At 45.0% G+C, this 15,162-nt stretch overlaps 1 protein-coding gene across 1 annotated transcript; it reads left to right on the plus strand.

The window, feature by feature from the left end:
* The first annotated feature begins 9,998 nt into the window (after nt 1-9,998).
* On the plus strand, nt 9,999-14,928 carry LOC103122707 (intelectin-1a-like). The gene is made up of 5 exons (XM_007533316.1): nt 9,999-10,241; nt 10,478-10,636; nt 11,274-11,394; nt 13,766-13,869; nt 14,776-14,928. Exons 1-5 carry the CDS (start codon nt 9,999-10,001, stop codon nt 14,926-14,928), a joined length of 780 nt encoding a protein of 259 aa, XP_007533378.1.
* Nucleotides 14,929-15,162: the final 234 nt, after the last annotated feature.

A 15,162-nucleotide genomic window follows, 5' to 3' on the forward strand; every position in this document is an offset into this window, starting at 1 on the left:
ATACATACATATATATATATATATATACATACATATATATATATGTATATATATATGAAAGGGGGACATGTGTGGAGCCACATGTGCCCTCAAGGTTGCTATTGGTATGATCATAGTCTTTGTTAAAAGATAAGTTCCTAACAACAAACAGACAATTATAAAAAGTCACAGAATTTGGAAACTAAACAACATACTCCTTAAGAACCACTGGGTCAGAGATTCACTCAAGCAGGAAATTCAAATATTCCTGGAAACAAATGAAAATGAAGACACAACCTATCAAAATATTTGGGACACAGCTAAAGCAGTACTGAGAGGGAAACCTATAGCCATACAATCACATATTAAACACCAAGAAGAAGCCCAAATGAATGACCTTACCGCACACCTCAAGGACTTAGAGGAAGAGGAACAAAGGAACCCTAAAGCATCCAGAAGGACAGAAATCACTAAAGTTAGAACAGAAATAAACAACATCGAAAATAAAAGAACCATACAAAAGATCAATGAAGCCAAATGTTGGTTCTTTGAAAGATTAAACAAAATTGACAAACCCCTAACCAGACTCACCAAGCAAAAAAAGAGAAGACTCAAATTAATAGAATTGTAAATGATTGAGGAGATATCACAACTGACACCACAGAAATCCAGAGAATCCTGTGAAACTTCTATAAAGAACTATACGCCACCAAGCTAGAGAATCTGGAAGAAATGGAACAATTCCTAGAAACATATGCCCTTCCAAAACTGAAACAAGAAGAACTACAAAATCTAAATGCACCAATCACAGACAAAGAAATTGAAACCGTTATTAGGAATCTCCTCAACAACAAAAGTCCTGGACCAGATGGCTTCACAAACGAATTCTACAAAACTTTCAGGAAACAGTTAGTACCCATACTCGTAAGCTTTTCCATAAGACTGAAGAAACAGGAATACTCCCTTCTACCTTCTATGAAGCCAACATCACCCTGATACCAAAAGCTGATAGGGACAGAACAAAAAAGGAAAGCTACAGACCAATATCTCTGATGAACATAGATGTCAAAATATTAAACAAGATCTTGGCCAACCGGATATAACAACATATCAAAAAGATTGTTCATCACGACCAAGTGGGATTCATCCCAGGAATGCAAGGCTGGTTCAACATCTGTAAGTCAATCAATGTCATTCACCACATCAATAAAAGCAAAGCCAAAAACCACATGATTATCTCAATATATGCAGAGAAAGCCTTTGGCAAAATCCAACACCCATTCATGCTCAAAACTCTACAAAAATGGGAATAGATGGGAAATTCCTCAAGATAGTGGAGTCTATATATAGCAAACCTACAGCCAACATCATACTCAGTGGTCAGAAGCTGAAAGCATTCCCCCTCAGATCGGGGACGAGACAGGGCTGTCCACTGTTACCGTTACTCTTCAACATAGTATTGGAAGTTCTTGCCATAGCAATCAGGCAAGAGAAAGAAATCAAAGGAATACAGATTGGAAGGGAAGAAGTCAAGCTCTCACTATTTGCAGATGATATGATAGTATACATAGAAAAACCTAAAGAATCCAGCAGAAAACTACTGGAAGTTATTACGCAATATAGCAAGGTATCAGGCTACAAAATCAATGTATAAAAATCAGTGGCATTTCTTTATGCAAACACTAAATCTGAAGAAGAAGACATCCAGAAATCACTCCCATTTACTGTTTCAGCAAAATCAATCAAATACCTAGGAATAAAGTTGACTAAAGAAGTGAAAGACTTGTATACTGAAAACTATGAGTCGCTACTCAAGGAAATAGAAACTGATACCAAGAAATGGAAAGATATCCCATGCTCATGGATTGGAAGAATAAATATCATCAGAATGAATATTCTCCCCAGAGCCATATACAAATTTAATGCAATACCCATCAAAGTTCCACCAAGCTTCTTTAAGAGAATAGAACAAACACTACAGTCATTTATCTGGAACCTGAAAACAGCATGAATTGCCAAAACCATCTTGAGGAAAAGAAACAGAAATGGAGGCATCACACTTCCAGACCTTAAACTAAATTATAAAGCCATCATCATCAAAACAGCATGGTACTGGAACAAAAATAGGCACACGGACCAGTGGAACAGAATTGAAAGCCCAGAAATAAATCCCCACACCTATGGACATCTAATCTTTGATAAGGGGGCCCAAAGCATTAAATGGAAGAAGGAGGCTCTCTTCAATAAATGGTGCTGGGAAAACAGGGTTGTAACATGCAGAAGAATGAAATTGAACCACTTTATCTCACCAGAAACAAAAATCAACTCCAAATGGATCAAAGACCTAGATGTCAGACCAGAAACAATCAAATACTTAGTGGAAAACATTGGTAAAACAATTTCCCACCTACACCTCAAGGACATCTTTGATGAATCAAACCCAATTGCAAGGAAGACTAAAGCAGAAACAAACCAATGGGACTACATCAAATTGAAAAGCTTCTGCACATCCAAAGAAACTATTATACAGAGAGACCCCTCACGGAATGGGAGAAGATCTTCACATGCATTACATCAGACAAGAAACTAATCACCAAAATATATAAAGAGCTCAGCAAACTTAGCACCAAAAAAGCAAATGACCCCATCCAAAAATGGGCAGAGGATATGAACAAAACATTCACCTCAGAGGAGATCCAAAAGGCTAACAAACATATGAAAATCTGCTCTAGGTCATTGATTGTCAGAGAAATGCAAATTAAGACAACACTAAGATACCATCTCACTCCTGTAAGAATGGCATGCTACAAAAAGGACAGCAGCAACAAATGCTGGAGAGGTTGTGGGGACAGAGGAACCCTTTTACATTGCTGGTGGGAATGTAAATTGGTCCACCCTCTGTGGAGAGCAGTCTAGAAAACTCTCAGAAGGCTAGACATGGACCTTCCATATGATCCAGTAATTCCTCTCCTGGGGTTATACCCCAAGGACTCAATAACACCCAACCAAAAAGAGGTGTGTACACCTATGTTCATAGCAGCACAATTCATAATAGCTAACACCTAGAAGCAACCCAGGTGCCCAACAAAAGATGAGTGGCTGAGAAAGTTGTGGTATGTACACAATGGAATACTATGCAGCTATCAAGAACAATGAACCCACCTTCTCTGACCCATCTTGGACAGAGCTAGAAGGAATTATGTTAAGTGAGCTAAGTCAGAAAGATAAAGATGAGTATGGGATGATCCCACTCATTAACAGAAGTTGACTCAGAAGATCTGAAAGGGAAACTAAAAGCAGGACTTGACCAAATTGTAATTAGGGCACCAAAGTAAAAACCCTGTGGTGAGGGGTAGACATGCAGCTTCCTGGGCCAGTGGGGGGTGGGAGTGGGTGGGAGGGATGGGTCACAGTCTTTTGGTGGTGGGAATGGTGTTTATGTACACTCCTAGTAAAATGTAGTCATATAAATCACTAGTTAATTAATAGGAGAGGGAGAAAATTAATTGTATGTCTCAAAGTTTTTCAAAACACAAACTGAATCTTTTCAATATATAGGCTGTGTAATTGATATGCAGACTCTCTCAAAAGCCTAGACCAAGTAGATCAGATGCAACCAATAGCACAGCTATATACAAGATACTGGGTACTGTATAGCAAACCGTAACAAAAGGACTTTTCAAAAGTTAACTCAGTTACCAAATAATGTGATGATAACATTAACTATCGATTGTCTTTTTGAACCCTAAGACAGCAGGAACCTCATATCTCCACTATAGAGCCTCTACTTCCCCTTTCTGGGAACCATTGGATAGGGCCCACTTCCCCATATGCTTCTCCAAATCCATATAAAATAATATTGCATCTACCTATCACAACCTAACCAACACAATGATTGCCACCTCAATATGCTTCACTTCAGACTGTGTCCAGAGACTTCACGTGTGGAATGACAACCCTTCAGCTTCATTACTCGGGTGAGACCTTTCCTTTCATAGTATACTCTAATTCCATCTCAGGTGGTTCTCTTTCTAACAAAGTCCCAAAACCTAGATATACACCAGTTTCTGTGAGAGAGAGAATATGTTCACACGTATCCGTAAACTACAGCAAAAAATACACCTGAAAGCAGAAGTACACTAGAGTTTGTTTTGAGTACCCCCTAACAGTTCCTCTCCACTATTCCAAGCTTCGCATCCATGATTGCTCAAAAATTTGTTTGGCTTCGTATGTTAACTCTCTTTTCAGTCACCAGGTTCCAGATGTCATCAGGATGCTGGCCAGGATTCCCTAGACTGAAGACCCCACCAATGTGTCCTGGAGCTCTGCTTCCCCAGAGACCCACCCTGTTAGGGAAAGAGAGAGGCAGGCTGGGAGTATGGTCCAACCAGTCAACGCCCATGTTCAGTGGGGAAGCAATTACAGAAGCCAGACGTTCTACCTTCTGCAACCCACAATGACCCTGAGTCCATGCTCCCAGAGGGATAGAGAATGGGAAAGCTATCAGGGGAGGGGGTGGGAAATGGAGATTGGGTGGTGGGAATTGTGTGGAATTGTACCCCTCCTACTCTATAGTTTTGTTAATTAATACTTTCTTAAATAAAAAAAAGAAAAAAAGAAAAAAGAAAAAAAGAAAAAAAAGATATGTTCCTGCTTCCCTACACCTTAGAGTCTTTGTTAAAACATAAGTTATTTTTCCCCATGAATCTCCCAGGACCTTCTAGATAATGGCTGATTACCATGACAGATATAATAATAATAATAATAATAATAATAATAATAATAATAATAAATAAATAAATAGGAAAGATACATCCACCAATACTCAGTTGGCTAAGGCACCAAACCTCTTTTTCTATAAAAAATTCAAATCAGATGCCCTGCTAGCCACCAGAAGCAGATTGTTTGTCTTTTTTTCACAGGAATCCTGGAAAAGAAAAAAAAGAAAAAAATCTGGACCCCTGCACACTCTGACATCACCAACTTGAGGGTGTCATTAAAGTTTGGGGCTCCAGCTGGCCGGGCTAGCTTCACAGCGGTAGACAGCGACGACCAGAGACACACCGCTGGGCAGAGAGGCCTTATTCACGAGCTTCCAAACATGTGCTCTCCTGTCTTTCTGCTCTGGCGGCAGAGAGAGACCCTTAAACTAATCACCACACAGATCTGTCCTCCATCCCCTCACGCAGTCACGCCAAGAATTCTGGAACTGCATAGCATAGGGCGCGGGGAGAAAGAGAGGCGTGAAACTAGCCAGGGCCAAACCAATTCTGCCAGAGGGAAGGAGACCAAACCAACATGAAACATACCAACAATTCCTCCTTTTCTTTTTAACTAAATGACCACAGTATCAGGGGTGTGGGGTGAACTGAAACCTATATCGTACAGGCATTTAAAAAAAAAATTGGCACAAACATGGAGAAACATGTAAGACAAGAACCAGTGTGCTGCCAAGGGAAGACCTGAGGGGGACCTTCCTTTGCCTCTGGGGAGGGCGTTACTTGCCTCAATGGGCATTTTTTTTTTCCTGTGGGCATTACCTAGCATGGGGGCAGGGATATGGCCTAGAATCCCAAGGCAGCTGGCTGCAGTCAGTCTTTGAGAAACCCAGAAGCATAAAGGGAAGCTTCAAAGTGTCCAAGAGGTGTACCAGTTGAGTCCGATAGAAATGCCAGTCCAAAGAAGATGTCCACGGAAGAATGCCAGGGGGTGGAACGTTGTATGAGGAAGGTCAGCTGCTGGAATTCTGCTTTTCTGTAGAGAGATTGACAGCTGCAATTTACTTACTATGAAACAAAACTTGTAGCAGGTTAGAAGTTTACCACAATTGATAACTCTGTTACAATTGGTAGTCCCTTCCAGCACGATTCCAAGTCTGTTTAAAATTCAAACAATAGAATGTGGAAAGGCAAACATAAGAACCATAGAAAGAAAAAAGCCTCAGGCATGAGAATCATTAGCATAACCATAGCGCAATCTATCGTTTCTAATTGAGGAGGAATTTGAGACTTTTACATATCAACAATGTCTTTTTAACCTTTTGTTACACCCATTTAAGATGGAGACACACCCTAGGTGTGCACAGGGTTTTTTTTTTAGACTAACTTAGTTAAAATATATTGATTTTTAACTAATTTTTAACTCAGACTTTAAATGTAAGTTAATTTTACCTTTATGAGAACTATGTTGAAAACCTTTTTCATTTAACTCTGTCTGGTAAGAATATAGCCTTAAAGTTACATTTTTAACCTTAAAGTTAATGTTTACCAAACTTTAAACACACGTAAACATGGTCTTTAATACACAAGGAGAGAAACCTTTGTTACGAAGACATGTCATTTTAAACACGAATTTAGATCTGTACTGTCTTAGTTGTTGGGGAGGGGTCACCATCTGGAGGTGGTCTCCCACACACCTCCACTTCTAGGAATTGTAAGTTGCAATCTCTGGATGAATCTCTGCGTATTCTAGCTCGTCTGCCTTCAGACCCAAGCTGGAGATCTCTGCCAGGGGGCCCAGTTTCGGCAGAGAGCCCACGGTCTCCAGGTGGTCCGTGATCTGTCCAGACTTCTTAGCAGGAGGGCAGGAGGGCCAGCCATGCAGAAGGCGTGGGCCGAGGTGCCCTGGGGTGGCAGCCATTATGGGCCTTGCCTGCCATGTCTGCTGCCCTGCTACCGGCAGCTGAGCAGCGTGGAGGGAGCCCGTGCCCAATGCCCCGTGCCACGCAGCGGAAAGCTGGCTCATGCGTGCTGGCGTTGGGCTCCTGCAGGATGGCGTTGGGCGGAAACCACAGAGTGGTCCAGAGATAAATGTTCCAGAAACAGCGAAACAGTCTCGTGAAGAAAGGGCAGAGGCCTTTGGAGATCTCTTCACAAGCAGAAGAGAAGGCCATAGTGCATAGGTAGCCAAATTGTCTTCACTTATCTGAGAGATGTGCAGGTCAGCCCCACGTTGGGCACCATTTGTCATTTTGGGGCTCCAGCTGGCTGGGCTAGCTTCACGGCGGTAAACAGAGATGACCAGAGACACATGGCTGGGCAGAGAGGCTTTATTCACGAGTGGGCAAACATGTGCTCTCCTGTCTTTCTGCTCTGGTGGCAGAGAGAGACCCTTAAACGAATCACCACACAGATCTGTTCTCCATCCCCTCACACGGCCACACCAAGAATTCTGGAACTACGTAGCATAGGAGGCGGGGAGAAAGAGAGGTGCGAAGCTAGCAAGGGCCAAACCAATTCTCCTGGTGGAGGGAAGGAGACCAAACCAACATGAAACATACCAACAGATGGCATGACTACAGTGGCACACCTGCTGAAACCCTAGATGTCACCTGATGCAATCTGAAGAACCTGATTCACAGACTCCAAGGAAAGAACTTTTTTACTGACTGCCTTTTCTACTTCTGCTTTGCCTGTCATGTTTTGGTGGTTCCAGCTCACTGTCTACAGAGAAGCAGAATCCCAGCGGCTGACCTTCCTTATGCAGTGTTTCACCCCCTGCCATTTCTCCCCCTAGTCGCCTACTTTGGACTGAGACTTCTATTGGACTTGCTGGTATACCCTTTGGACACTTTAGACAATTTTACAGCAGCTTCCTTCCCTTCACGTTGGTGGTTTTTCATAGACTGACCCTGAATAGTTCATAGACTTTACAGAATGTTGCCTTAGCTATTAGAAAAAAGGAAAGGGGGAGATGCTGGGAAATTGTGCAGATGCAGTCACATCTGCCATGTTGTCCCCTTAGGCTATTGCTAGTTCCCGCGAGAGTTGCGACATTCTCGGAGCGCCTGTTCCACCATGTTGTGCCCTCAGGGCATTGTCTATTCCCCACAATGGTTGCAGTGCTCTGGTTACTCCTCCCCCTTCCCATTCTCATGAGAGTTATTATCCTACCCTGGAGTGCTATGGTTACTCCTCCCCTTTCCCATTCTCGCGAGAGCTACTCCCATAAAAGCCCTTCTTCTTCTGCACCTCTCTCTTTTGCCGGCTTCTTCACTTTGGTGTTTAGATGCAGGAAAGGTTACTGCGTGAGGCAGCCATTTTTGCCACACGGCCCAACCTGCTTCTCTCTCACCCAACTCTGAGGTGCCAGCGCAAATAAAGATTTGTGTTCCCTCTTCGCTCCGGATCTCCTCTCTCTCTTCTCCATGGCGCAGCCCGACATCACCAGAAACAAAACTCAACTGCGAATGGTTCAAAGACCTGGATGTTAGACCAGAAAGTCTTTACTATTATTATTGTTATTTACCAGAGCACTGCTCAGCTCTGGCTTATAAAGTGAAGGGGACTGAACCTGGGGCCTTGGAGCCTGAGGGATGAGAGTCTCTTTGCATAACCATTATGCTACCTACCCCCATCCAGCAGAAAGCCTTTTTAAATAGCCATTATGCTATTCCTCCTAGCAATTTTATTTATTTATTTATTTATTGTTTACACAATGTAGATAGAGATTGGAGGGAGAGGGAGAAGAACCAAAGCTTTGCTCTGGCACATGGGGCACCGGAGACACCTTGATACAAATGCTAATGTACAATGATCATTAAGAGATCTGTTCTTCTATTAGTGATGCTCCTTTAGAGATGAAGAAAGCACAGATGAATGTACTTTTCCTCAGATTGTTCGACATAGGGCTGTGAGTGTGTGTGTGCGTAGAGAGCACAGGTGCTAAAGCAGATGGGGGAGATGATCTAGCTGGTGGTGATGGCAAATGCAGGTAAAGGCCGCATGCATAGTTTAGTGCTGGTTTCATTTTTCGGCTTTGATCATTTTAAAGTAGTTATAAGAGTGGGGTGTGAGTTTACACAGAGCCCTAGAAAGGACCCAGGAGGAAGCAAGAGGGTCAGTGAGTGTGTCAGTGGGTGTGCTAGAGAGCCAAAGGGGTGAGGTCTGTACAGTCCTATGTCAGAGAAGCCAGAGCCCCTGAAGAGGGCATAGGGGAGGGTGTAGGGAAGAGCTGAGGTTCCACCATCCTGGTCTGATACCACCTGTCACACTGTGTGGCTCTGACAAAGCAGGTGTCCCTATTACACATATATGATGTCACCTGTGTGAACACACTCACAGTCCTTCCACCAGCTGAGACACATCTGTTCTTTTGCAGAGGATGGGACAGGGAGGGATAGGGAGTGGGTGTGGCTGTGCCCATAAAGGGCCCAGCACAGTCCCCACAGCAGCACCTCTGCACAGGCAGGAGCTCTGAGTGAGGCTGCACCTGGCAGGGACTCTTAGCACCTGGCTCCTGGGGGCAGGCAGGAGGGAGAGACTTTGCTGGGAGGAGGGTGATTCTGACCCAGACCAGACCTGTGTGGGGAGCAGAGATGGAGCCTCAGGTGGGGGCTGGCCTGAGGGTGGGTTTTGGGAAAGGGGCCATGCACTGGGGTTTACAGGCTGCCTCAGGATGGGCTGTCCCAGGAGGTTCCAGAAAGCCAACAGACCTATCACTGAGGGTTCCTGACTAGAGGGTCAAGGTCCAGGGTGGAGGGGGGATAGGAAGGTCAGCCAGTGACCTTGTGCCTCTTGCCCCCCTTAGAGGACACTGTCCAGATGCTGCTTCCTGTTATTTCTTGCAGTGGCCACCATGGTGCGGAGTGCTGGTGAGTCCCTGGGCAATAACGCAGTGTCTGTTTGTGTCCTGTGTGTGTGTGTGTGTGTGCATCGTGTGTGTGTGTGTGTGTATGTGTGTGTGTGTGTGTGTGTAGGGGTGGTAGTGAGATGAGAGTTTGGATAATCAAGCTTTGGCCATCAGCTGGACTGAGCACTAATGTGGTTTGCGCATCTTCTCTGTGACCTTGGTCTCACAGCCATGGTCAGGGAGTAAGGTCTGAGGGGCCCATGGCCCCCACTCCATGTGGCCTGTGTGTCTGTGAGGACTCAGGAGGGAGGGGTGGGAGGATCATGTCCCCTTTCAGCTTCTGCTGCTCCTGAGGACTCACTGTCTGAACACAGAGTCCCATGCTCAGAGACACAGTGGTGGGGTCTGTCACTAGTGGAGAGGAGAGTTCTGTGTCCTCTTGTGCAGACATGGAACAGAGAGTCACCAAGCAAGGGACCACCTACCAGACCTTCTGTGACATGACCACAGACGGTGGTGGCTGGACCTTGGTGGCCAGTGTGCACGAGAACTTTCTGGCCGGGAGGTGCACGGTGGGCTACTGCTGGAGCAGCCAGCAGGGCAACCGGGCAGACAACCCCGAGGGTGATGGCAATTGGGCCAACTACAACACTTTTGTGTCTGCAGAGGGGACCACCAGTGATGACTATAAGGTGAGGGCCACTCGCCAGCCCCTTGGGGAGAGAAGGGGGGATGAGGCTGAGCACTCCAGGCAGAGGGAAGGATGGGATGGAGATGGGGTGGAGAACAGGTGGGGAGAGGAAGAGATGCCTCCATATCCTGGTCACTGAGCCATCAAACATATGTAAGGAACTGGGCCTCAGTGAGGCATGTTTGGTGTGGTTGGTGGGGGAATTCTGGCTTTAGGCTCATTGTCTGTCCCTTGCAGAACCCTGGCTACTTCGACATCCAGGCTGAGAACCTGGGCATCTGGCAGGTCCCCAATAAGACCCCACTGAAGAACTGGAGGAGCAAAGCCCTGCTGAGGTACCGCACCATCTCAGGATTTTTCCAGACCACAGGAAAATATCTGTTTGGCCTTTACCAGGTAAGGATGTGCACAGCTGGCTAGGGGGCTTTTCATCTGAGCCTAGTGCTAGGTGAGGACTGAGGTCTGGCCTCTGCTCTGGCTGCTCTTGTCCTCTGTTGTAACTTGACTGTGTGTGTGTGTTCCTCTCTCAAAAACTCAGAGTCATGCTGGAAGATGCTGAGGGTGAGAGTGGGGGTTGTGAGGGTGGTGGAAAGGGCAGGTGAAATATTAGGTTATTATTTTTTTAAATTTTATTTATTGATTGATTAGTAAGATAGGAGGAAAGAGAAAGAACCAGACATCGCTTTGCTACATGATCTTCCGGGGATGTCATGCTTGAGTACCAATGTTTTATCCACAGCACTACCTTCAGACCAGGGGCTGGTGAAATATTAATCATTTGGGTATTGCTCTGCTTTGCCTTTGCAATGGCTTTGACCCAGGTTTGAGACCAGCTTCCTCTGCTTTGTAGAAAGTGCCAGTGCTGTGGTCTCTTTCTAAATAAATAATTAATTAATTAAAGATGAGATAGGCTAAGAGGAAGGACTCTGGACCTGGGGGTGGATGGGAAGGAGACTGTGTTATGTCTGAGGCATCAGTCTCAGGAAGACAATGTCTCACACTTTTCTCATCACCTGTGTTTGGGGTCCTGCAGAAATACCCAGTCAAGTTTGGAATAGGCAAATGCCTGAAGGATAACGGCCCAGCCACTCCTGTCATCTATGACTTTGGGGATGCTAAGAAAGCTGCCTCTTATTACTCACCTGGTGGTCGCAGTGAGTGTCTTATATCCGTCCCTGCACTATTGTCAAAATGGTTAAGCACAGCCCTGCTAATGGTGAGCATTCACGAACACTTGCATGTGCCAAATCTTTTCAAAGCACAGGACATATTTTATTTCATCACCAGAAAACTCAGTGTTAGAATTGTTATTTTCTCAGGCTAGGGAAACAACATCATGGTTTTGCAAAAGACTTTCATGCCTTAGATGCAGATGTACCAGGTTCAATCCCAGCACCACCCTCTGTTAGAGCTGAGCAGTACTCTCTCTTTCTCATTAAAATAAAGCAGTACTTTCTCTCTTTCTCATTAAAATAAATAAATGAATAGAATATATTTAAAAGGATTACTATCTTCTCCACATTAAAGTCAATACTCACTGTTTAACCTGCACTGCCCCCTCCTGTTAGTCCCAGCAGTTAAGAAAAGAGCAGCCCTTTAGTTCCCTCTATTGGTAACAATTACCTCTAGCTTGCTCCAGGCTAAATATATCAATATAAGCTGATCTAAATTGATAAAAAAAAATTTTAAGAAAAAATTATTTATTTATTTATTCAAGAGGAATGATGATGAGAGAGAGAGAGAGAGAGAGAGGGAGAGAGAGAGAGAGAACCAGACATCACTTGGTTACATGTGCAGCCAGGGATCAAACTCAGGACCACATTTCCAATGCCTTATCCAGTGCACCACCTCCCAGACCACAAATAAATTATATCTGTACAGAAGTAAAGGGAGCAGAAGCAGCAGTTCTTAGATACCCCCCAATTCCAGTAAGAAAGAACACCTCTTAACTCCTTAATAACCTTTTTTTAGGAAATCATAATTAAGACATGGAATGGGGGGGTTAACTCAGGATTCAGAGCCTCAGGCATGAAAACTTCTTGGTATAATCATTATGCTGTCTCCTTCACTCCGTCTCTATTTTTGTGAAGATTTATTTACTTCTTTATAGGAGAGAGGAGGAGAGAAACAGAACCAGAACATGTCTCTGGCACTTGATGCCAGACAGGAAACTCAGGGCCTCCACTTGAGAGTCCAGTGTTTGTCCATTGCACCATGGACACTGGGATACTAAAACAAAACTTTAAAGAGAGACAATGTGTGATAGCAACATGGTTTATGCAGCAGACAATCTGCCTGAGGTTCAGAGGCTCAAAGTTCAGTGCCTGAAAGGACCGTAGCGTTGAGCAATGCTCAACAACAAATTAGGGGTTGGATGATTTCTCACTCAGTAGAACACACCTTCTTCAATTCATAAAGACTCAAACTTGAGGTCTTGTTCCCTATGTGCATGGGTGAAGCCAGATGAGCAGTGAAGCAATGCTGCAGACATTTTCCTTTCTCTTTCTCACCTACTTTCATTATCTTTTTCTTCTCTCTCTCTCTCTCCCTCTCTCTCTCTCTCCCCCCAAAGCACTGCTCAGCTCTGGCTTATGGTGGAGGGGACTGAACCTAGGATTTTGGAGCATCATGCGTGAGAGTCTCTTTGCATAATCATACTCCTGTCCTCTTTCTAACTGTCTATCAAAAGAAAAATAGAAAGAGAAAGGATATGTAAGCAGTGAAGTCCTACAGGCACTGAGCCCCAGTGAGAGCCCTTGTAGAAAAATATTCTTTAAAAAATAAAAAGAAAAGAAGAAATGTAAAGACTCTTTCCTAAGGAAAGAACAATATGCACGATTGAAAGAAAATGTTTCTCTTTCTCCTTTTCTTCCTCCTCCTCCTTCTCCTCCTCTTCCTCTTTCTTCTTCACTGATCAGATCTGGCTTATGGTGGTGTGGGGGATTGAACTTGGCACCTTGGAGCCTCAGGTATGAGAGTGTCTTTCCATAACCATTATGCTATCTATCCCACCCAGAAAATTTTACTTCTATAAATTGCAGTAATTAATTTCTTTTTAAAGAGACATTTCTCTCTATCATCACAAAAATAAATTTTTTTTTGTTAGAAAATGATCACTTTTACTGCGAGGGTTTTTTGTTTGTTTGTTTATTACTGGATGTGTCTATTCGCCCAGGATTGGCAGAGTCACACCTGTTGAAGGAAATGTCAGATACTCAGAGATGTCACCTCTGACCATGGCTCCCACTGCTGGGACTTTGCAGGATTTCTGCGGATCTTTCTGGGAGTCTGGCTCCTTCTGGGACCTTGTGCAGACCAGGTGCTCTGTGAGCCCAGACTTGTTCTGTCAGATGGGGAAAGGATCATTCCTAGCCAAGGCCAGGCCCAGCCCCAGCCCCAGGCTGACCCACTCTGCAACTGCTATAGTATTGAGGTGCAGCTGGGCAGGAAACCCCTGCAGCTCCCAGGGATGCAGCCTCCAGCTCCTCCTCTGACACCTGACTCCTCTCTCCTCTTCTTTTCCAGTGGAGTTTGTGACTGGATTCGTCCAGTTCCGGGTGTTCAATCATGAGAAAGCAGTCAACGCCCTGTGTCCTGGGATGAAAGTCACTGGCTGCAACACAGAGCATGTGAGTTTTGTGGAGACAAGCAGTGTATGTGTGTATATGTCTGTGTGTGTATGTCTGTGTGTGTACACATAAGTAGGAGCCACTTTGGTTCACTGGTTGCCAGGAGTCATAGCCAGGACCTTATATTTGAGAATCCAGATTATCTACTGTGCCACCTCCCTGCTCATTAGAGAATTTTGGGCAAGTACTGTGTGACTAGTTCACTTATGCTGTGATGATGCTGACAGGGGTAGGAAAATGGACATTGTTCAGGGAACTAGGGGTTGGCAAACCTGAAGCTGGTGTTCTGGACAAGGCTGAAGGAGCAGGTGGTTCAGGGATACTTAGCAGGTGGATCAGCCATTCCTGACACCAGATCAACAGGGGATGGCAAGGAGAAAGCCAACATCATTTTTATTTTGTATGATTGGGTCCTGAGAATTAAAAAAGGTGACAGGACAGGAGAAGGCAAAGGATTAGTAGGAGAGTGGGTGTGTCTGTGGGCTCCAGGAAGGGTCTAGAAAGTTGGGGTGTCCAGGTGGAGACAATCAGGGGCAAGTGCAGGTAGGTCTCAGGCAGGAAGCAGAGCTGGGGTCTCAGACAAGCAGGAGTCAATGGTGACAGGGACAGGGGACAGGAGCTCAAGTCCTGGAGGAGAGGAGCCCCAGCAGAGAAGGGGTGAGGACTGAGTCCTAAGGGGCAGCACTCAGTGATGGCTGAGGAAGAGGACTGGTAAGGGATGACAGGGAGGTAGGTGGCAAGACATTGAGGACAAAGGTCACCCCATAGCCCACTTGGGGGAAAAGGAGGATGGGAGGAGTGTTCAGGCCAATGAAAAGGAGGAAGAGCCAGGATCAGGGAGCTTAACCTTGAGGGTTTCACTGTGTGGGCAGCTGAATCTCCCTGTGTCTCTCCTCCTGCTTCCAGCACTGCATTGGTGGAGGAGGCTACTTCCCACAGGGAGACCCCAAGCAGTGTGGGTACTTCTCTTCCTTGAATTGGAGTGGATACAGAACTCACTATGGAGCGAGCAATAGCGTGGCAATAACTGAGGCAACTGTGCTGCTGTTCTACCGCTGAGACATCAAGAGCTAGAGAACCAGATCCTCTCCTCATCCAGATCCTCAGGGGTGAAAACAATGTTGGTCATCAAGCCAGGCCCCCTGCATTACTTAATGCTGTGGTCTATTTACATAATCATTGTTTTGTCTGAGACCCACTCTGCCTGCAGGGCATTGATTTAATCCCCACTGATTAGAACATTCACAGCAGCCGGAGACCTGCCCTGCAGGGCATTGGTTTAATCCCCACTGG

This window comes from Erinaceus europaeus, chromosome 9, assembly GCF_950295315.1.
Source record: "Erinaceus europaeus chromosome 9, mEriEur2.1, whole genome shotgun sequence".
Classification (NCBI taxonomy): domain Eukaryota; kingdom Metazoa; phylum Chordata; class Mammalia; order Eulipotyphla; family Erinaceidae; genus Erinaceus; species Erinaceus europaeus.